The sequence below is a fragment of the Pleurodeles waltl genome, chromosome 2_1 (genome assembly GCF_031143425.1).
Source record: "Pleurodeles waltl isolate 20211129_DDA chromosome 2_1, aPleWal1.hap1.20221129, whole genome shotgun sequence".
Classification (NCBI taxonomy): Eukaryota; Metazoa; Chordata; class Amphibia; order Caudata; family Salamandridae; genus Pleurodeles; species Pleurodeles waltl.
Genome location: NC_090438.1, coordinates 542,716,601 through 542,741,353, shown reverse-complemented (window position 1 = coordinate 542,741,353; position 24,753 = coordinate 542,716,601). Strand labels below are relative to the sequence as shown.

The 24,753-nt window shown below is 40.4% G+C and overlaps 1 protein-coding gene across 4 annotated transcripts in view; it reads left to right on the top strand.

Annotated features, from left to right (window-relative positions):
* UBP1 (upstream binding protein 1) overlaps positions 1 to 24,753 on the top strand; it is a 528,279-nt gene that overhangs the window by 453,769 nt on the left and 49,757 nt on the right. For 3 of the 4 annotated variants that reach the window (XM_069214387.1, XM_069214369.1, XM_069214394.1), the window contains one exon: positions 14,489 to 14,518. The exons of the other annotated variant lie outside the window; for it this stretch is intronic. In XM_069214387.1, coding sequence (XP_069070488.1) covers positions 14,489 to 14,518 — 30 coding nt within the window. The remainder of the gene's footprint in view (positions 1 to 14,488; positions 14,519 to 24,753) is intronic. 4 annotated transcript variants of the gene reach the window in all.

Genomic DNA, 24,753 nt, shown 5'->3' with positions numbered 1-24,753 from the left:
AGATGTACATGATATGGTGGCTTTACTATCGATTACTGACTATGAAGAGATTCCAACTACTATATCGAGGGTATTAAATGATCTAAATGTTATACCGGATTTACATGTGACTAGTGGTCTTAAAAACAAATCTAGTTGGACACCAAAACTGGCTACGTACAGTAATATAGAAGTCTTTCATAAATTGGTGTGGAGATTTGGATAGATATATGTCAACAGGCAGAAGGATTGAACAAAAACGTAATTTAAGCCATGGGGAACAACAAGCTTTAAAACTATTAATAAAAGATGAAGATTTAATAATTAGACAGGCTGGAAAAGGGGGTAATATTGTTCTGATGAATCGTTGTGATTCTGCTAAAAAGATTCACACACAATTGGAGGATGTTAACTGTTACGAAAAGATGAAAAGTAATCCTATGATGAATTTGACCAGTAAGATTAATAAGTTGTAAAAATTGGGGCTGAAAAATGTCTATTGGATGATGAGTAATATATGTACCTACAGGTAGATCGCCCTAGGTTCTCTTGTTTCTATACCCTTCCCAAAATACATAAGAATCTCCCCTTTCCGCCTGGGAGACCAATTGTATCAGGGATTGGAGGTCCCACTGAAAGAATATCAGAGTTTGTGGACATATTCTTACAATCCCTAGTGGCAAATCTTCCATCATATATAAAAAAAATCCGAAACATATTTTGAGCTTACTCACTGATATACACTGGAAGTCGGACATGATAATGGTGACACTGGATGTGATGGCACTCTATACGAGTATTAAGTGTGAGTTGGGGATACAGGCAATCAGACACATGCTTAATACAAGATCGGCAAGTTTAATGGAACACACGAACATGTTATTAGAAATGATTTAATTCTCAATCATTATTTCTTTCTATTCAATAATGAATGGTTTAGACAAAAACGGGGGGTGGCGATGAGGTTGAGGTTTTCTCCGTTGTATGCAAACCTTTTTATGGGATGGTTAGAAAAGTGGGTCTGGGGACTAGGAGCAGCGGAATGGCAAACACATCTTATATTGGGGACGTTGTATAGATGACTGCTTCATGACTTGGACTGGCAATTTGGATCAGTTGAGGGGATTTTGTGAATATTTGAATAGTAATGATGTTAACATTAGGTACACATATCAATACAGCTCAGCACACATGGAATTGTTGGATGTGGAACTTTACGTGGAAAATAATAAGATTGAGAACAAATCATTTTGCAAACCGACTTCTTGTAACTCTGTGTTACATGCCACTAGTGCGCACCCTATATATCAAGTTGAGGCGATACCATTTGGGGGAGATGATAAGAGCAAGACACAATTGTAGTAAGGATACAGACTTTCATGAGTGTATTCAAGACATGGAACAACGTTTTTTATCAAGAGGGTACTAAACAAGGAATATAAAAAAAAGCTCAACGGAAGGCACTTCGAATACCTCAATAACAAACATTGGAGTTTCGGACTGAGACAGACAGGACAATTGACAAGAGTAAGATAAGGATAGTGCTGGATTACACAGGGAACTCACTCATGCTATTGAGAAGTATGAAGAAATATTGGGGTATTTTGACCCATGGGCCTTTATTACAGAGCCATATTACCAAAAGACCAGAGGTAGTGTATCGGAAAGGGAAATCCCTAAATAGTTTACTTTGTCCTAGCTATCCGAGAAACTATACAAGTGTTAATTGGTTAGACACTTACAAAAAGGGCTTTATCAAATGTGGAGGATGTGGAGTTTGCAAATGGACATGGCATGCCAAGAAAGATTTCAGTGTGGGTGGGAGTCAGAGATATACAATTCATACTTATATAAATTGCAATATGACTTTTCTTTTGTGATATATATATTAATGTGCAATTGTGAACAAGTATACATTGGGAGCACCATTCGTCCCCTTAGGATTAGAATTGTGGAACACTCGAGGGCCATTAGACAAAATGATGAGCGATATCCGATTGCGCTTCATATGAAAACATGTACCTCAAAGGGTGTACACAAAGAATTTAAATTCTTTAGGATTGAACATGTTATCAAGAATCCTTGGGGGCTGGGGGCAGAGAATTCGCTCTCAAAAGGAGGGAATCTATTTGGATTATGCATTTGAAAGCAGTAGCACGTGGTCTTAACTCAGACTATGAATTAGAATACTTTTGGGGCAAAGAATAGAATTGTTTGAATGTGATAAATATTTGTCAAAGATGAAAGGAGTTGTAACATTGATGATAAGGTATATTGAGTATGTTCATGTCTGAAGCTATGCACACACAAGTCGAACAGAAAGAGCATTGATTTATATATAAGTATCTAGGTTTTGAACATGAGAGAATGGAGGCTTTAGTCGGAAATGACTGGTGCGTATTTGACTATAAGTAATAAATCGTGGTTGGATATTGATGAGAAAGGAGCATTAGGCTGATGTCAAAAACACTTATAAGGGTTCTTTTTGGCTTGTTGCCAGTAATGGATAAGACAAAGATAGTGCTGTAGCTGGGTAGGGATCTTATAGACAATAAGAGAAGAATGCCTGTCCTCTTTCTATGGCAATGCAGGAGGTAGAAGTTAGATAAGGATGGTATAAGGACTTTTAGTGGAACTCGAGTATTTGACCCATGTACACTAACATTATAAATAAGCTCACGGAGGCTTTTAACATTGCCGGTAATGGAATAGATCATATTGGCTCGGGGGTTGAGTATAAAGTATGTAAATAGTGAGTACAGTCCTCTTTTGATGAACTTGGGAGAGGGGGTACATAGAGGAGAGTTGAATAAGGACTAGGTTCTGGAATTCAGTAGCGTACTGGCATGGTCTTAGAGAACACAAAACTAAAAGGAAACGAGAGGTAAGTGGATTGGGTGAAGTTGCCGACCATGGGGAATTGTAAAGCAGGAGGCTGATTTATGGGGGTAAACAGATACTTAGATAGTGTTTAATTATATTCCCAGGAGAATATCACAATACATGGAACATGAGGGGCTAAGGAGTAAGGTATATTGGCAAATTTGGAGACAAACCGGTGAGCGAGATCAGGAATGGTATCTATAGAAGAGTTACGTATTACAAACTCTGGATTAAGTCTTGACAGTGAACCCCCAGTGTTTAATGGTTATGGTTGTGCTACACAATAGGACTTGAAGTGTAACGAATAAGTTGGCAATTGCAACAGGACATGATATGGGAGAATTGAACGAGAAGCGATTTTGCGGATGTGTATCAGCATAGGACAGGTATCGATTTAAGGATGGAATTATATGGACATAAGGACTAGATACACAAGGGTTCCCGATTTGGGGAGTCAGTTCCACTTGTGTGTGCATGCTTGTACACAAATGATGGGGGTATACTTTTTGGAATTTGATAATTTTATACACAGAGGGGATTTCCTTGGAGACAAGAGATTTTATTGTGGACATGTGTAATGGGAACACTTAGATTCATAAGTTATAAAAGCTTTGTACACAAGTGGTTTCCACCTATTACTTCAAATAGCATGATGCACTAAAATGGAATGCTTGGGGATATGTGTTAGATGTACGTTATAGCATTATATATTGTTTACAGCCTTGAAAAGCCCGGAGGAAGTCATTGGGTTACATCCCAGATGAAACACGTGTTAGCTTGGTTGAAGTTGGAGTGAAAGAAGAAAATAAAGAAGATCACTTTTACCAAATGGGACAGGATTTAAAGACGTGTGCTTTGTTGTATTATACATTGCAAAGCATCTTGGGTCACACCCTCTGTCTGGAAATTCAGGGCCCTAATAACAGCACACTCAGCCCAACACAGCTTTTGAGTACACACATCTTTTTACATGACTATTTCATTTTATGGACAACATAAGTGAAACCCATCAGCAGATATTGGTCAAAATCACACGTTGGAACACCAGAGTTCGGTTTCTATTCTGGAACAAGAGTAATCAACAGAATACAATTGTACATGGAGTAGCATTATACATTATAATACATAGTAGAAGACAACATCAAGTGTTCAGTGTGGGTTATGGCACGGCTGTATACATACAACATACATCTGTTCTTCTATGGCAATAATTCCTCCAACTTGAGAGGTTGAGGGGGGAAAGGAATTGGGGGGACAAAATAAGAGTCCCTTCAGGAATGACAAGATAAAGCAACACCTCTTTAGCCAGACTAAATTGGCAGTCCAGTTTTAACACATGAAAAGTCTGAGGTTTGAAAGTAGTCCCAATCGGGCCCCATATTTTAAAATACTTTCAGGGCCGCCATCTACCTTTATATACTTACATCTCTCTGAGGGCACAGTGATCCGTGCCCTGCCTCCATTCTTTAAAAGATGGTGGATCTATAGATCTCCTTTTGAAGCTATGCATCATTTTGCAATTAAACAACTCGTACCCAGCAGTGTGCAATGAGTTGCATTTCCCCCATTCCTCCAACAAGCCCAGTGAGCCTGTTTTAGTTGTAAGGGATTAAGCTCTCTATGATTGCAACCAATGTACATTCAGTAGTAGACCATTAGTGTAGGAGGCTGGGGCAGAACCAGGTCTTGCTCAAGAAGATACCCAATGCGTTAGAACATTTTGTACATGATAGGTTAACCCCCTATCCATCTTCCATAGTCACTACAGGGTAAGGTATGTTCTATGCAAATAATTTAATTGGATGAGGTAGAGGAAGGCTGATATAGCTAATTCTCAAGGGCAATTTGACTTTTCAGCACTCCTCATTGTCCAAGTTGCCCAGGTCCTCTTGCCAGATTGAGTGCAGTTGTTTCAGTGGGTCAGTGGCATTGGCTGCAAGGAAGAGGTATAGATGGGAAATAGTGTAATCCCCATTGAGGATCCCCCAGCTTGACCTCTAATGGGTTAAGCTCTGGAGGGGATAGTAATTAGTCTCAGAATGGGTTCAGCATTTATCTCAACTGTTAAAATGGGACAAATGTGAGGTATTCATGAGAAATTTATTTTGAAGCCCCTCAAATGATTTTATGTGGTCCCCCTCCCAAATGTCTCCAAGTTTTGATATTCCAATATAATTAAATTTATTAAATTCCATGGCTGTAACACAACAGGGAAGCCAATCCCTCAACCACAGTGGTGTCTCCACTGTGGGTTTCCTGTGCCACTCAATGGATTTCAGTGCCTTAGATCATGCCAACATAGTCATCCTAGTTACCTCAGGCAAGGGTATCCTAGGTCTAGTGCTGTACAGGACGTGTAGAGGCCCTGATCTACCTCTATACAATGACTGGATCATCTCTGCCCCCCAAAAAACCATCATTGACATCCCAGAGTTGGGCTGCTCAGTAGCAGAGTTGCATGTCTGGTGCCCTCAAGCCTCCCTTATAAGTGGAAAGGATACATTCCGGAAACAAGACCTGTGGCTTCTGGCCTGCCCATATGAAAGTAGAAAGCCAGCAAGGGAGTGTGATCATCTTATATAATGCTACTTTTCCATGTAGAGATAAAGGAAATTTCTACCATTTCTCTAGGTCTCTGTTCACTTGTTCTTCCAGGGACTTATTTTAGCCTCCCAGGAGGCTATTGAGGACATGAACACATAAATTCCACAATATTTTACATTCTCCCTGTTGATCCGGATTGGAGAAATTACCCCTTGGGCAGCCACCCCACCTCTGACCTGGACCATGATTGACTTCTCCCAGTTGATGGTCAAATCAAAGTTGATCCATACATATTAAGAATTTTCATAAGTTGTTCTCTTGGGTCCACAGGGTTGTGCAGAAACAGGGAGACATTGTCTGCATATAAAGATATGCGGTACTCAGTCATGTTGAGCCACTAAAATCTCCTCCATGGTGCATCTCAACTCATCTGTTCAGCCAGTGGCACAGTGACAAGTGCGAATAGCAGTGTTACAGGGGGTCATCCCTGCCTAGTGCCTCTTCTGATGGGGAAGGAGTCTGAAATTGCTCTGTTAACTCTTACAGTAGCCAGTAGTTCAGTGTGAAGTGTCTTTACTCAGAGCAAGAATTGGGGCCCAAAGTTCATATTAGTTAGCGTTTGAAATAGAAATTCACAGCTAATAGTATCAAAGGCCTTCTCAAAGTTGAGAAAGGCCAAGGGACCCTCTAATTCCTTTTGTCTTGCTAGGGAAAGCTGTACTTTCTATTACAGAGTTGTGGTCCCATGACCCGGCATAAAAAAAAAAAATATATATATATAAATCCCAGAATGCACCAGCAATAATAAATATGTCCCAGAATGCTTCGCGCATATATAAGCTGTGATTGCGCTAATAATGTGAATGCAGACGAGATACCACTTGAGGAAGACGATAGTCGAAACGCGTTGTGGGGTCTGATTTCATGCTCTCTGGAAGAAATAAATGGTTACCACAAAGAGAAACCTCCGGGAGTGCAGCGCCTTTCTTGCGTTTGAATTTAACAAGGGTGGTGGTCTTCACCCTCACGTGTGCACCAGCAGCCAGAGTGCTCCACTTTGAAGACCGATTGTTGTGGATAGAATTTAGAGTGGTAGCACCCGGTACTGTGGATTCTTGAAACATCAATTGTGAAAGAGGAGGCGAGGGGACACTGTGCCTCTGCGTTTGTACTTTACAATGGAAGACTAAGGACAGGATGGTGAACTTCCAATGCGCCTTGCGCCACACTTCCACTTATGGGACAATCTCATCGCGAAAAATGGTGAGCAAGTGCCCCTTTGTTTTTCACAATACCGATGCGGCCCTTGAATTGGATGAGGGCCTGGAGGCGATGTGGAATTTAAATCAATATATTTAATGGTTCTCTAGGAACGTGAGAAGAGAAAACGGAAAGGAAATAATCACTGTGACATTGAGATGATTTATAAATAGACACGACTTGTGAATACTGTTTAAAATATCGGCATGAAAGTTAAATGTGCAGATGCACGGAGATAAAGGTAATGAGGCAATTAAACTACTTCATGGGAGCCGTTTTGAAAGTGAAAATGTATCAAGCCGTCCTGATTACCAAAATGGAAATAATGATGTCACAATTTACTAACAAGTCCCAGGTGGAACACATCAGAGAACTATAAATCCCAGAATGCACCAGCAATAATAAATATGTCCCAGAATGCTTCGCGCATATATAAGCTGTGATTGCGCTAATAATGTGAATGCAGACGAGATACCACTTGAGGAAGACGATAGTCGAAACGCGTTGTGGGGTCTGATTTCATGCTCTCTGGAAGAAATAAATGGTTACCACAAAGAGAAACCTCCGGGAGTGCAGCGCCTTTCTTGCGTTTGAATTTAACAAGGGTGGTGGTCTTCACCCTCACGTGTGCACCAGCAGCCAGAGTGCTCCACTTTGAAGACCGATTGTTGTGGATATATATATATATATATATATATATATATATATATATATATATATATATATATACTAACTTCAGTCTACAATTTAAGACTTTCCACCAGAACAGTTAAATAATAGGGCATTCCCATATTATGTGAAATAAGCACACTGTTTTGCGTCCTGTCCACATCCTGAATAGGAACCTTAAACTCTATGATGTTAATGGAATTGATATAATTTGAAACTGTTAGCTATTTTGTGGGTTGTTTTATCCCATTCTTTGTCACATCCCTTGACCAGGCATCATAAGTACTGTGCTAGATAACTTTCAGAATCCCTAGCATCATCCTATATAGTAGGGTCACACCTTCCAACCGATGCCCAGGAGTAGCAGTGTATGTATCACTCTGTGTGCCTCCAGCTCTACCACCCCATTGTTCCATGTCATTTGCACTGCATGTGTAGTGTGACCATATAAAAAGTAAGGATACACCTTTCTACAACTGCCTAGTTGTAGTAGAATAGACATCCCTCCCTGTGTTTCTGGTTCCTGTGCCCCATCATACCATACAGCTGCATCACTATCTAACCTGCTCTCTAAGTCAGGAAATGCCCTACTGGGATACCATAGGTCTATATAAAATGAAATTACACACCCATTGGTCCATCCTGTTTTATCAGTACGACTGGTCCCCTTCAGAAACTGAGGTGGACACCAGACAAGAATTCTGGGTTTAGGAGTAAGGACATTCCAGTTCTCCTCAGCTGTCTCAAACAGTAGCCATGGCTTTCCAAAATCAACCTGAGGGCAGGCAGATAATCTCTTTATGCCACATGCTGCCTTTTAAGTATGTAATGTTGAAGTTGTGACATTCATCTTTATTATTATTATTATGACCTACATCCAACCAATAACACATTTCCTTTAGTGATTTAATACTTTATATTGCAGTATCTCTTCGTACATTATTGCAAGACTGGTTCCAACTGATTGTGAACAATTTAGCACATAGCATACTGAAATACAAGTAACTTTTAGCAGTGTCTTGGCTGAAAGTTCTGGCCAGGGGTGTGGAATTTTATAAAATATCTACATGTCCATAGTATAGGTTGCTTCTTAAATCTACTTGTCCTGTAAACAAAAAAAATCTACGTGTCCCTTTGGTGCCATGCAGTGCAGTGACAAATTATGGCAGCAATCTCATTATGTAAGAGCTCTGATAATAACCTCTCTGATTATGCCAGGGCTTCTACTATAGTAGGGCTTGAATACTTGCAATTTTAATCCGCACTATTGCAATTTCCTTACTTTGTCACCTTTCTGCAGATCTACATACTGGGGCTGGAAGAAGATGTGAGCAATAGTTCCAGGGCTGGAATGCCTTTGAGTCTGCAGACCTACTAACTTTCATGTGTAAAGGATCTTCACCAGCAGTTCTCCGATCTTTTCCCATACTGAGAAAAGTTGAACATTTACTCCTGACAATGGCAGAAGTAGAAGTTCTTTCAGGGTTGGGAAAAAGTGGTTGGAGGGAAAGTGAACTTGTAAATGCTCAATAGATTTTCACATGAGCAAATCTACACATACATATTTGCTTGTGCTACAATACAGTTCACAAATATTTTCTAGAAGTACAAATTCCTGGTCTTCTTCTGTATGTTCTTGTGAATTCATAAAAGCCACTAATTCAAAGACATATATCATGGCTGCACTTATGTGACTTTCTTTAAAAATTGGGTCCTAATTAGGTCTGGTGTTAACAAAATTAAACTTCTATTTTGCTCTCTATTAATCGGCTGGCTTTACTGTGAGTGATCACAGTCTGCTCTTCCACAAGGAGCATATTGGCACACAAAGTCATTTTGTTCAGTGCCAGGAACTACTGTGGCAATCAGTGGCATTACTAAACTGGAGGGGGCCCCCCTGCAAAGAACATGGATTTCCCCCCACCTCCAGACTCACTCAGGGCAGGTGCTGTGCTGAGGGGCCTCCCAGGAGGGATCATCTTGCATTGCACGGGCTGCAGGACCTTTGTTACACCACTGGTGGCAATGCATGCAGTTTGAGACCAAAAACTTTTTTTTTGCTGTTTGCCAATGTTTGTTACAATGTGGAGAGCCTGGGAGCTTCTATAACAATAAGTGTTACAAAAGCCATGTCAAAACAAGCCACTCATTGGCAAAACCAAAAGACTCACAACAAATGTCGGAATGTTTGGCTTTGCCAGTGCTTGTTTACTTTCATGCTTCCCATAATCTTGTTGAAAATGGTTACACTGATTCTCCATTAGAAATATTTTTTGGTAATACTAGCTTGCATTAACACATTTTACTAAATGAAATAGCACCTAAAACTTCACAATAGCGAAACTTAAAAAAAAAGAAAGAAAATTATATACTGGAACCACTGTCAGTAGTGCAGTGTGGCCGTAAAACGTTTATTTACAGCGCTCACCCTGATAATAAAGGCTTTTCATTAATGAACCATGAAGCCAAATTTGAAAGCATCAACATATGGACACACATATTACCTCAACTGCAGATGATAAACTGACAGCCAAAGGGTTTATGCTACAAGGGATTGGGCCTATTTGTCCCAAGGACAAAATAAACATGAAAACTTGTTGCCCTTGACCCCAAACAATATGTCTTGGGTGTCGGGCTATAGGAATTCCACATTCCTGTCTGGCAACATCCAAGTTTGCTGACCACACCTTCTTTCATTTGCAATTCCTTTACAGGTATCTGCTCTTTCCTTCCTCATGCTTCAGGATGTTTCAGCACAGAGATGAGAGAAGTGAGTGAGAAGGCCCTTATAGTTTCCTATTCTTCCTTCTACTTGGAGTGACAGTCCACAGAATTTGTGATTAGTCTGGATAACACAGAAACTTCTGTGGGAAATGGGAAAGAGAACCTATTGAAGAACAATCCCTGATCTCTACCGATCTTTCTTTGTCAGTGGTCACCCTACAGGTCCAGGATGTTGTTGGTTTCCTAAGGAAAACTGGTGGCGTCATTGGTAATTTCTGTTTTTGTCATACCACTGTCACCTGTGGACAGAAACTTATATTCAATATAAGAGAGAGAATGATGGTTGTGTGTAATGGTGATGGAGTTAGTTACAGTGGCTGCGTTCAAAGCCTTGAGGTGGAATGTTTTCATTTTTTAAAAGCCGAGCCCATACTTCCTTGTCATAGTATAGAATTGTACACAAAAGACCTACTTTCTTAGCAATTATTCTGACTAGATTACATAGGCACTGTTTTAGGATAAAAGCCATGACCTCTCATTGCCCCTGCCTAATTGCCTGAATGCCAAAAGACTGTCTACCTTTCCCGACATGACTTATCTTCCCGTAGAACAAATGCATTCGAAGGTGCTATCCTGTTAGATCTTCTAATCTTGATCACTGTGCACTGTGGCATTAATATTCTCCCACCATTGTATGTCTTGTCCACTACATGTGACCTTGCAGCATTTTTGGATTACCCCTAAACAGTGAAGTACATTTTACTTTGTAGGGGCACATGGAGAAAGGATGGTGTAACTTTCAACATTTCTTTTTAAAAACAACGCATCCCATTTTCATCTTAGGAAAAAGGAATGTCTTTAAAAAAATTTTAAAAAAAGAATGCTTTATGTAAAACCAATCAAGGACCTAGTGATTTAATGACGCAGCAGGCCACCATCCCTGTGATCATGGCCAATCGTAGTGGGTTGCAATCTGTAACCTACCTCAAGAATATTGATTCTGTAGTGTGTATATGGGTTCAATGCGCAAAATCAAAAAGATTTGCTAAAAGTTGCTGCACAATTTGTGACTTCTTTTACCAAATCAATTCTTTGTACATGAGACTCGTAGACTCTGAATCTAGTGAGACACCTAGAAAAACTCAGGCACTGAATCATAATACTGGGAGAAGAGTTGAAAAGCCAAATTCCTAAAACTGGGTTTTAAAGTGTAAAATGATAACAGTAAAAGATCAACAGGACTATTAAGTCTGACAATTTCTGTACCTACTGCACCACAGAGGGATGATAACTTGCTTTGGGTCAATTTTTTCTGCTGTTTTGGACACACAGTATTGCACGTTTTATATCCTATGTATTTTGATCATGGTAACTGGGCAACAATTATTTTTATACCAGGACATCATCTCATAGCTCCTGAGTTGAGAGGTGGGAGTAGCAAGAATGTGGAATTATTATTATAGCCATTTGTCTGGAAAGGTCCTTCTTTCCAGATGCCTTTATGTGTATAAATCTAAACACTAGCACCTGTGATTCTTCAATGCCGGTCTTCCTTGTGGGAACAGGCACTCTGCCCAAATGTGTAAAAACAAACATCCACAAAAAACGACTGAGGGTCCATGACTTAGTATGGTGTTATAGTTCATCAATGATCATCATGAATAGGAATCGATGCGAATCAAAACACGTTGATCCTAGTGTCGGAGTCATGGACCTCAATCTGCCTTTGTGGATGCCTTTCCACACACACCACGTGCACACACACACACATACACCACTGTTGTATGTTACTTATGAAATGTCTTATGATGACATGTATTATAACGTACAGGTTTCACGTTCCTACATGACATAGCGAGGCTCTACTGTGAGACAGTTGAGACTGTGTGCCTGAGGAGCGTGGTGGACCCGTTTCCTGTACCGCCGTACTTGTGAATAAAATGAAACTTATACATTCCTGTTGTCTCCTATCCATTTGCATACTTTAAGACCGCCCATAGCCCAAAAACCCATGCCTAAGCAGCCTTGGGAATGTGTAGCAGTGGATTTGTTGGGTCCTGTAGGAAAGTCGCAAGAATATGTGATTGTAGTAATGGATTTGTTTTCTAAGTGGCTGATGGTTGACATAGTGCAGAAGGCAGACACCGCTACAGTTTTGTAATTTTTGGACAGGACATTCTGGTCGGAAGGAATTCCTGCATTTCTATTGAGCGACAATGGTGTTCAGTTTGTTTCTAATCCAGCTAAGACATACTTTGAGAGAGTGGGTGTAAAACATAAAACTGTGTCCCTTTATAATCCCAGTGGGAATGGCACTGTAGAAAGATTTAGCAGAGTTATCAAGGGGGTTATTCAGAGTGCTGTGAAGGAACGCAGTGACTGGCACACTGCCATACAGAAGGCTGTCTGGGCATACAGGATTACAGAGAATGATACCACAGGGTTGAGCCCTTTTATGATAATGAGGAGGCGGAAAACGAGAAGTAAATTTAGACCTGCATAGTTGATGAATGCTGAAGTAGAACATTGGTCTCCTGACTTCGTAAGGAATAGTTTAGAAAAGACACAAGAAAAAATGAAATCTTATTAGGATAAAACACATGGTGTTAAACCTATCAGCATTGAAGTGGGTGATTGGGTTCGGGTGAAAAAACCTTACAGAGTAATAAAAGGGGATAGTCAGTATTTTGAACCAGAACAAGTAATAGGAATTTTACATAATGCTGCTAGACTGGGAAATGGCAAAGTATGGAATCTTAAATGTGTTGCTTTGTATTCAAAAGGGCAGGAGAAGGAAGGCAGTGAGGTAAATATGAGGGATATGATGAAAGAAGGGAAGACTGCTGATTGGTTAGAGGATGAAGTAGAACCTGTGTATAGACATTATATGGCTATGGGAAATACGAATGATATAACTAGCACTAGTCATGAGGGTAGCATTAGTGAGTGTGATGGTAGTTCAAATGAAAGAGGGCAAGAACCTGTTAATGTGGATTTGAGTGGTGGGAGGAAGAAAGTAACACTTCCTAGTTAGTTGAAGGATTTTGTTGGGTACACCGCTGAAATTTAAGGTCTGGTATAGAAACTAATAGCTACATAAGTAATTGCATAATTTATTCTGTAATTAGTTGTTTTCCTTAAAAAATAAAATAATATAAGTTCCGATGTTATACATACAAACGCAGTGTTGTGCTTGCTATAGTTTTATTACGGGGAAGGGTAGTTTGGGTGTTCCTTAAGTGTTGGGTGTTCTTTAAGAGTTTAAGATTCTCTAGGTTATGTTTTTTTTTTAGTCTTATCTTATACGTACGCAAGTGTTTATTAAATTTATAATTATTTTAAATAAAAAGGGGAGGATGTTTTGTGTGTTTACTTATGACATGTATTATGAAATGTACATGTTCCACGTTCTTCCATGACATAGCGAGGCTCAACCTGTGAGACAGTTGAGACTCTATACCTGAGAAGCGTGGTGGACCGGTTTCCTGTACCGCTGTACTTGCGAATAAAAGGAAATTTATACATTCCTGTTGTCTCCTATCCGTTTTTGGAATAACGAGGTCTACATCAACCACAACCTGTATACCAAGCTTAAATAAAGTTATCTCCTTTGGGGTAGTGCAGATTCGCAGGTTTGGCTCAAAGAGGGTAGTAATAAGCGTAGTCCTCCAAAAGCAACACAAAATGTGTTCTGTAGAAAACTGGTCACCTTATCAAGTTGTTTGCATGAGGTGGATCCATATTCAAGAGCTCACTGAAAATGTTACGCTTGAAATTCCCACAGGTCTGAAGTTCTAATTATATACATTTGTAAATGCAGGATCATTTTACTGCAAACTTTACACAAACCGGCTTACCATTTAAAATTTTAATTTTTTTTTTTTTTTTTAAACCAAACCAATTCAAGACAATTCGTAAATACTTCCTGGCATCGTAGTGACACCATAATGGGCACAGCCTCCATGGTCAGTCATGCACCATGTTTCCTTTACAGCCCCGAACGGGTAGGGTTAACACAGGAGCCTCTCTCATCTGCAAGGCCGCAGAGAAAATGGATGTACACTGCAGCCCTTAAAACGATGCTCTGTACTAGAATTTCCAATCTCGAATGGTAAGCCTTTTGATGGGTTCATCAAAGGTCGACTTTACCAAAACAATTGTGTGATTCAGGGTTTCAGAGATTTGATTTGTAAAAGATCACTTGTGCGGCAACGTTAGGAGGGATATCTGCAGTCAAAATAGAGCCGTGTTCTGTTTCATGAAGTCCAAACCTGTCAATTGATTTAATTCTGTTCTGCTTTGCCTCTCTAAATTTTGATTAATTGCTGCGAAAGCACCTACTTCATTGCACAGCAGTATTAATGCGTTTAATGTCTTTTTTTTTTTAAATAAGCTTTGTTAGATTATATAGTTATCTTTTGTCTTTCAGATATGAAGGTTGAAAGAGTGGCATTGCCTGGTATGTATAGTCAGGTGTGATTTTATATTCTCCGGTTTCTTTACTTTTTTGTCTACCTTTACATGATCAGCAGTGGAAGGAGCTTTTCCTTGGAGGTTTGTAATGGAGTTAGTATCCAGAGGCACAGAGCATACATTTGATACTCTTGATCTTGCACAGTATAAGACTGATTCAGTAGAACATATAGCATATCGGAGTCGGAAGATATGAGTTACTTACAGCATGGTCTCTATTCAGGCACTGCTCTGAAATTATATTGAGAAACTGTATTTATTTATTTGTTTGTTTGTGATAGATGGGGAAATGTGAATGGTGAAGAGGTTTTGTTGCAAAAACACCCTTGAGCCACCTGGACACACACTGTGACAGAATAACAGGAACCAGAGCACCTGGTGCAAGTGCGAATTTCTGCTCCAAATCAACAGTTGTTAATTTTAGTCCTTGTTACTTTTCCTGATTTACTTGCTTTTACATGCGTATGTGTTGTTTACAGTCTCATTTTTGGTTTCTCTAAAGTACAGTTTAATTATTTGTTGTATTTATAGTTTATCATATTCGAACTGGAACTAAACCAGGAACACATTGCCCCTCCCACCAATGGTATTACACTTCGGGAGTGATGTCAAAGTCTAGTGCCTGGTGACTGGGTGGGTTTACAGGCTGGCATGTAGTTTCTGAGGTCATTGTTTATCTGATTCAGGTTTCTGAAATAAAATCAACTCCTGGATACTGGTTCCTGAGTGAATGTAAAGTCTTACATTATGATCCTTGTGTTGTAAAGCAGTTCAGTTTGATGTCTAATCCTGGTGTATGGTCAAGGTGCAATGGCAGGGACCTGTTGTAAACCCAAAGCATGATGTCCCTGTGGTGAAGTCACATTATGATTTCAGGTTTCAGCCTTTATGAATCTCACACAGACTGTGACACTAATAAAATAATCTAATATCAGTCTAGGATATCAATGCAGGAACCTCATCTCTGATTGACCTGAGACTGTGAAGTAACTCCAGTGTCGCACATGACAATGCAGCAATTTGCAGGAACATGTTAAAAGACTGGAACATAGCTCCAGAGACACTTTAGGTCAGAAATAGTGGCACGGGCTTACTTTGTGTAGGAATGAATAAAGCATGATGGATTTCTGGGCCCTGGGAAAAAGAAAGATAGTACAAATCTGAGAAGTGTATGTTGCTCCATTGTATCTCCCTGAAATTTCACTATCTGCTTACAGGAATGACTGTCATCATCCTTTGTTATGCAGCATTCAGTTATTTTATGGCTAAGTTTGAGCTTTCTAAATCTATACACCTTCATATATAAAAACACTGAATGAAAGCTATTGTGTGGTTCTTAAAATAATTCCATATTCCTTTAATTTATTTTTGTAGCGGGGAGGAGGTAAAATCAATTCACTCTCTTACCGTTTCTTTTTTAACAGCAATGGCAAAGCCAATCAGTCTTATCGTTTAGAACAGAAAGCATTTGGGAATAGTTGGGCTACACTCAAAAACATACAGTGACTTCAGCCTAACAAAAGGAATACTTGTGCTCAGTCACCAAATTCTACTGCAAACCTAAATGGGACAAATTAACTATCCACAAGCTGACATAAACAAGTGCTGCTTTACAAAATGTTTTATGTTTTGATAAGACATGAGAGGATGCAAGCAAGACTATTACATACTCGCTCAAAGCCACCTGAGATCATTCCCAAAGGGGAAGCTGTCCAACCGAGAGAGCCTCCCATTTGCGAAGGAGTTGCCACACTCTTTGAGGTATTGACAACGATTCAGTACTTCGCAACCACTCTTGCCATTCGCTGTTAGGAGGGAGGATGTCCCTTTCCCGCCCATCCTAATTTCAGTTCAGTATGAGTGGCAAAACCCTTTTGCAATTCGAAAATGCTTTTCCAAATCGCAAAGGGGTTTAGCAAATAGCAAAAAAGTAATTTTGCGGTCACAATACTCGTGATTTTGAGAATTGCAGGGTTTCCAACTTTGAAAAAGATTTTCACATTAGGCTTTTTGTGATTTTAATCAAAGAATGTATGCAAAAAAGAGTCTGGGTCGAATTAAACTGCGAGTCGGAATTGACCTCAATTTCCTCAATTATGTGACCTTACATTCCATGTGATGCTATAAGAATGGCAAGAAATGGGACAAAGGTGTTTCCTGGGAGTAAGACGTTGACAATTTGAACACAGACAAGTATTCCTAGTTGCGTTGCACGCCCTGTTTGGATATGAAACTAGAGCAAAAGCAAAACCCCATATGTCCAAAAGTATAAAGTGGCACCTTTATTTTGTCAGGGTGAAACATCCGTCCCCATGTGAATTCACGATTGTCATGGGGCAACAAAAGGTTTTCGTGCATCCATAAAATGGACTTTATGAAAATCGTAGGTGTAAACCTAAAGATTGTCACTTTTGAATCAGACGCCTTTTTGTGTAGTGCGAGGACAAACATTTCATAAATTAAGTATCCTTTCTTGAAGATGAATACAACATTTGCTGCTATTAATTTGTGAACTTGTCAGATAGTTTTAGAGAATAACTGTGCTTAGGAATGATTTTGTGAAGATTTTTAACTGACAGATTAGTTTACTGAGTTCATGGAATTATTACTAGGGTTTGTCAGATAGCAGCTGGGTTCTTCATTGATTTACGGAAAACCCGGGAGAAAGAGTGTTGTAATGAAGTACCATACACTTGTGAGGTAAGTGGAGTGGTTTATTGGGGGAACAGGCAGAAGATGTCCTTACACCATGCAGTCCTCTTCAGCTGTCGTCAGTACATTCTCTCCCCTCCATTCCCGAACCCCCATGTCCCTATTCAATATGATGCCAGAGTAATGTAAGTATCCTAGCTACCCCATGTGCTCTCTTAGAACAAACTATTGAATGATAGCTAGATAAACGAAAACAGTGATGAGTATATGAGTATCTCTCTGTGAATTATCCATTACTGCATCTACACAGATCTCACAACCAACATACCATTAACACGAGCCAGATCTATTGGTTTTTCCAATGCTTGTCAGCAGTATCATACCCATGAGTAAGAACAATGATTTTGTTGTGAATAAATAGAATTGAAAATGTTTCATTTCTGACAATAATGGAGCGATAATTATGTGTGGCGTTAGCATTTTAGTACGATTGTACGGACAGTAACCCCTGATGAGTGGTAATTGTCAGAGCAATAGTTCTGTGACAGAGGGATAAAGATGGGTCCAAAGTAAATTGGGTTAGGGGAGTGGGGGAAAATCTACTTCCTCTAAATAGTCTACTCTGTTCTTTTACATATGTGTCTGGCTGCCACCTCTAACGTGTCCTGCCAACCTTCCAGATCCATCTGCCACAAACTGTAACAACTCAGGGCAACATTATACACCCAGTCATTCATTCATTCACCCACCTACTCACTCATTCATCTATGTACCTATTTCTTCATGTACTCACTAACTCGTATATAAGCATCCATTCTATCATCTACTTGTTCACTTATTTGTCCATACATGCACTGTTATCTTTTTCAGCCAGTGATCTGTTCTTGCACTTAGTAATCACTCCAATACACTCACCGGTTCCTTTGGGCATACATTCTTCTGTTCATTCAGTAATCTATCAGTGCAGCACTTCTTCATATTCACTCACTCTTCCATTCACTGAGCCACCCTTTCATTTATCCATACACTCAAGAACACACATACCTCATCTACTCTTGCAAACACTCAACTATCCATTCAACCATCCATCCATGAATGTGCTCATATATCCATCTACTTAACCCATTAATACATTCTCACAAATATTCACACGTCCCCTTACCCCTTGCATGCACTATCTCACCAATTTGTGTAAAAAGCACCTTTAATTAAAAAGTTAGACTTACAGCCTTTGCTAATGCTTGCACTATTTTAATTATTATTTTTGAACTCATTGTGATCACTCTTATCTGGGCTTATTTATAGTGCTTTGTTAAGAATAAAAGACGCTTCCTTCTGGTTGAATCATCCAACTATTTATTCCATAACCAGACAACGCTGTCAGTGTTCACTCTCAACCACAGCCAACGGGCAACTGTCAGAGAGAGAACGCTTGCAGCATCTTGGAATGCCGAGTGCAGCTCGGCATTCCAGTAACACATTACAACATATCCTCTCCCTTTACAATCAACAAATCAATTTTCTTTTAACCGAAAATGAATAACAACTATTAACACTTGTTGTATCAACACACATAGTCCGTCAAATATTTGGATGGTAATCTCAGTCTAATACTCCTTATTTTATTTGATCGTTCGTCAGTGCCAGATAATGCACCTCGTTCTTTCTCCTCACTACCCAACAACTCTTTATCGTCCATCAACATAAACCCACTGCACTTTGAATTGTTTGCACCCTCTATTCTAACCATACATCCATCCTTCTCTCTCCCATACAACGCTACCCTATGTATATTCCACTTTTCTCCATTCTCCAAAACAATAAAGGACTCATGTACCTCTTTCACCTTGTATGGGCCTCGAAATTTAGTTAGCCCACCACCAATCCTACCAGGTTTCACTTTCACCCAGTCTCCAATTTCAATCTACTCCCTTTCAGTCTCTCACCTCCACTGCTTCCCTTCTCTCTTTGTTCCTTAGCTGAATCTCCGCCAATCACATTCTTCATCCAGGCCGGACACATTCTCATGTTCGCTTTCCTCCCTCTCATCACCTCAAAAATACTTTCCCCGTAGAACCGTTACTAGTTGTAAGATATGCCCATACCAAATCACACACCATTTTCCTTACATTTCCTTTTTTTTTTTTTATATAGCCATTTGAACCACCCCTTTCACCATGCGGTTAGCCCTTTCCACCATACCATTGTATTGGGGATTATACAGCGAGGTGCATGTATGATAAATCCCACTATATTCCAGATATCTAGTCATTTCCTCAGACACCAAATGAGTACCATTGTCAGTGATCATTTTACATGGGTCTCTGAAAATTTCCTCTAGTGTCCTGATCGTACTTTGAGAAGTAATATCACACATGAACTTCACCACCAACCATCTGCTATGAACATCCACTATCACTAAAGCATATCTCAAATCACAACTCACTTTCCCCATAGGTCCTATAAAATCTAAGCAAACCGTGTGCTATGGACTACCTGGATCACCTATAGCACCCATCACAGCTTACTCCCTTACTTTTAATGTTTTCTCCCCTTCCTTGCAGTAATCACATCGTTCCACACACTCATTCACATTCTGATCCATACCCAGCCACCAAAAATGTTCTTTCAACCTTTTTTTTTGTTAAAGTCTGACCTAAATGTCCCTCATGTGCGATTTTAAATAACACATCTCAAATCATCAGTTGGAACTATCTTATCACCGCTTATCATAACTTTGTCACACATCACCAACTTGTATATCACCGTCAAATACGGCCTAACTGGAGATGGCACCGTGCTCTCTCTCCTACCCCCCCCCCTTGATAATTAACTCCATGACCAGTTGTAAGACTGCATCTTTGTCAATACAGTCACACCACGTTTTTTCCTTCACTGCCCCCTGATCCCATTCCACCACGTCTTCTATACTGATGACCGCATCCTCACCTTCACTTGCTTCAAGCATATCCTTGTCTCCCTCGCGCCATGACAAAGTTGACCTTGACAACCCATCTGCTTGAACATTCCTCCACCCAGGGATATACTCAACTGTATATTGGAATTCCTGAAAGCGCACTGCTAACCTAGCTAATCTTGCTGACAACTTCTCAGTTCCACCCAGTTCCAAAACCCTCACTAGTTGTTTGTGATCTGTGCGGATTATTATTGGTGGACCCCACACATACATCCGGAAATATTCCACAGCCAATGCCGCCGGCAACGTTTCCCTTTCTATGATAGCATAGTTTTGTTCAGTTTGCATCAATGAACGTGAAGCAAACACCGCTGTTTTCTAACTATCCCTATGCTTCTGCGCAAGAACAGCTCCTAGCCCCACCGCACTAGCATCCACCGTTATTATGGGTGTGCATTTAGTATCAAATGGAGCTAAAATCCCTGCAGAACATATCTCATTCTTAATGTCTTCAAAAGCGTTCTGTTGGTCATCCATCCCATTAAAACTTCCATCCTTTTCTTAACAATATCTTCATACTCTGTTTTCTCTGCAAAATTTCTCACAAATTTTGAATAGAATTCAATAAGACCTAGAAAAGATCTCCACTGATCCTTATCTGAAGGACGTGGTGCCTTCCTTATCGCCTCTAATAAGTCTTGTTTCGGCCTCACTCCAGACGAAGACAGTCTGTACCCCAAATACTCCACTTCTTCAACACAAAATGTGCATTTCTCTTTCTTAAGCGTTAGACCGGCTTCAATTATCCTATCCAACACCTTTTTGAGTAGTATATTATGGTTTTCCATAGTGTCATCTTGAAAATACACAACACCCACAATCTTCTTCAAAATTTGGCCAATCATCCTTTGAAATACTCCAGCAACAGTGGCTAATCCAAAAGGCATTCTAGTAAACTGGAATACCCCTTCAGTTGTTATAAATGCTGTAAGTTGTTTGGAATCATCATGGAGCCTTATCTGGTGATATGCGCTCTTCAAGTCTAATTTGGAGAAATACTTCCCTCCTTAAGCATAAAAATTAGCTCATTGATATTAGGGAGCAGAAGATTATCTGTTACTATATTCTGGTTCAGAGTGCGTAAGTCTATACAAAATCTGAAGGTACCATCCGATTTCTTGGTGATGACAATTGGAGAGATCCAACTTGACGTCTCAATTGGTTTGATAATACCTAGATCCTCAATCTCCTGAAGCATCCTCTTAACTTCCAGTCTGGCTGCTATATGAACTCTCCTCACTTTATGTTGCACCAGAAACGCAGAGGGTTTAAGTCTTATTCTGTGCACATAACCCCTGAGTTTTCCTATATCCTCTGAAAATGGTGCACTTGCCCCTTCCGGTACCGTAATCTCATCCACTATCATAACTTGGCTGGGTGACCTGGGATTGATTATCAAGTACAGATCATATTGATGTTTCCAACCCAATATCGGAGGTCCATTTTCCGCTACATATACCTTTCCTTATACACATCGGTCTTGAAACTCGATCTTTGCTAACATATAGCCTATAATTTCTATTTTCTCCCCTTGATAACCTCCTGGATTAATATCCTTGGGAAGTAGCCGTACTTCGAGCCAATGCAGCCTAAACAAGTATTTGGGCACAATTGTATACAGAGATCCAGAATCTACCATCAATTGAATTCTTTTGTTCTTCACTATAAATATAGCTTTTGGTCTGTTATACCTCCCTTCCTCCACCATGCCATCCAACACACATAAAATTCTGTTCTCCTTCACTTCCTCCTCCTCTCCATCATCATCAATTGTTGCAACTTTAGATCTGTTGCTTGACTTGCACATGAGTGCAAGGTGTCCTATCCGTCCACACTTTCTACAATCTTTGCCCACATCAAAACAATTATTCAAATCTGAAGTATGATAGCTACTGCCACACCTCATGCACATTTTTTCCACCTTCAAATTAACATTGTTTCCTTTCCTATAAGCACCATTCTTTTTTTGGCTCACAACATATCCCCTATTGGTGCCAGAACTTACTTTCTTGTCTTTATTCACATATGACACATTGTCATCAGTTGTTTTTCGTTCCATTTCCTTCATACACTGCTCTGACTGTTCAACAACCTTTGCAATCTCTATAGCATCTTGTAGCGAAGGATTTTTACCCGCCCACAGTCTTTCTTGCATCCTCTTATTTTTCAATTGAACTATCAGTTGGTCATGTATCATTTTATCCCTCTTATTCCCAAATTGACATTTTAATGACAATTCTCATAGTCTTGTTATGAATTGGTCAATAGTCTCCTCACTTCCCTGTGGCTGGGTATAAAATTTATACCGACACATCACTATATTCCTGCCTTTCACAAAATGCTTCTCCAAACATGCATTAGCCTCTACATATACATCAGTCAGTGGCTGACCATCCTCGCCCAACGGTGTAGGCAAGTATTTGAATACTTGTTGACCTTCATTGCCTAACGTATTCAATAGTAACGCTTTCTTCCTCACCGGACGGAACTCTCTTCCATCCAGAGCTTCAATATAATTCTCAAAAATCTCCACCCACTCTTCCCATTCAATCGGTGGAGTTCCTGGTTGTGCCAAGAAAACAGGCGGGAGAATGACAGTCCCTTCCATAGTCACTCTTATCAATTTGTAATATTGCTTCCAAATGCACTCTTCCCTTCCTTCTATCAGTAATTCAAAACAGTCCTTCAAGTCTTTTCCGACGTTCAATTTTTTTTCTTTTTTGTGATAGTATCCAGTGTGATAATTGTTTATTTAATAAAATTATATTTCACAACAATGTTTTGTTCCACGTCACTGTTCCATTCACCAGTATCTCACTGGAACAATGTTGTCCCCATAGAACTTAATGTAAACCATCCCAAACAGCTAAGATGGCCTCCAGATTACTACATTCAGTGCGATTTCCAAAGGAATTAGGCCTTGTTTCTCTCAAAATGGCCGCTGTGTGTTTGTACAGCGAGTTGGGCACATTCACTCCCAGAATCCCTTGTACCAAGAAGGACCGAGTTCAATCTTAAAATGCAGATTGCATGCACTCGGATCACACAGGTCAGAGAGCTATTTAACTTTTTTTTTTTTTTTTTTTTTTAAATGGGGCCAAATCGAACTAGCCTGCGTGATTTTTGCTTCCTGCAAATCTTCCCATTCCACACTCAGGTTCTTGGACAGTGACTGCGTCGATGCTCAAGTGGTCGGAAGTCGTCGCCAGTGTTAAGAATAAAAGATGCTTCCCACTGGTTGAATTATCCAACTATTTATTCCATAATCAGACAACGCTGTCAGTGTTCCCTCTCCAACCACAGCCAACGCTCGCAGCATCTTGGAATGCCGAGTGCAGCTTGGCATTGCAGTAACACATTACAACATGCTTATAGTTTAGTCAAGGAACTGTTGCTGCGTCTGCACATCCTGTTTAGGTACAGGGCAGGCAGACAGAATATGCATCCCTCCGTTGTGATCATTAGCGGCCAAATTGTTTGCAGGCTTTGAGGGGACGGAATGGTGAGCAGGGGTATGGAGACCAAGGAGCACATATTCGTCATGACCATCCTTCCCTCCGAGAGCGCCAGTCTGACCCCACAAGCCCCAGCTCGAAGAAAACATTTTGGGCTGCTTCCTATGTAAAGCTAGTGAAGAAGCCATATCAGTCTGGTGTCCAGCTAAGCAGCTCAAACATTAACATGAGATACAATACAGCCTTCAGTGAGCACACTTTACAGGCTTACCTCCAGTCACGGCTGGTGACTGGGGAAAGTGGTGGGCGGGGGAGCAAAACAAAAAACAAAAAATATATATATTAAAAAATTAAACTTACCTAATTGCCGTAGCACCTCCACCGCACAGGCTCCCACAGCCTGCCCTATGCCAGTCGTGACACTGCTCAGAGTAGTGTTATGATTGGCTGGAGCGCCCAGGCTGGGCGCTCCAACGCAGACTGGGAGCATGGGACAGCTCTCTCCAACTCGGCAACACAGTGCCAGGTTGGAGAAAGCCATTTTGCACATGTGTGTTTGGCTGGCCGGAGACGGCTAGCCAAACATACATGCGCACTGAGGGGAGTGCTCTGTGCACTCCCCTCACTGCTCGTCACCCTCATGGCCCCAACCCTTTAAAAATAAAACGACAATAAACACTGTTTATTATCGTTTTATTTCTAAAGGTTTGCTGCTCCTGCAGCTGCTGGCAGGGGACGACGCTGCCGCCCATGCTTACCTCGTCATAAAGTAGCGCTCCAGTGCCTAACACTTCACAAAGCTGCACCCCAATAGGTTTGGCTCGAGGTCGTGCGATCTATAGAACTACACAAGAAATGGGCCAACACTGTGCAGCTGGGTGTTAATCCCAAGCCAGAAAACTAAAGGCTCCGCCCGAGGCACACTGTCTGCTAGGCCCAGAACTCTTAGAAGGCCACAAGGTACACTCACTCACTGTGTCTGTTTTCTAGCACACGCAGCAGATGTGTTGTGAAGTGAGGAGGTACATCTGCAGTGTTCACTAGAGCAAGCAAACTGGGAAACAATCTGACATTTTCCTATCAACGCAAGGATATAATTTAAGAGCCAATAGCTTTTTCTTTTGCTTTTGTGCCCCA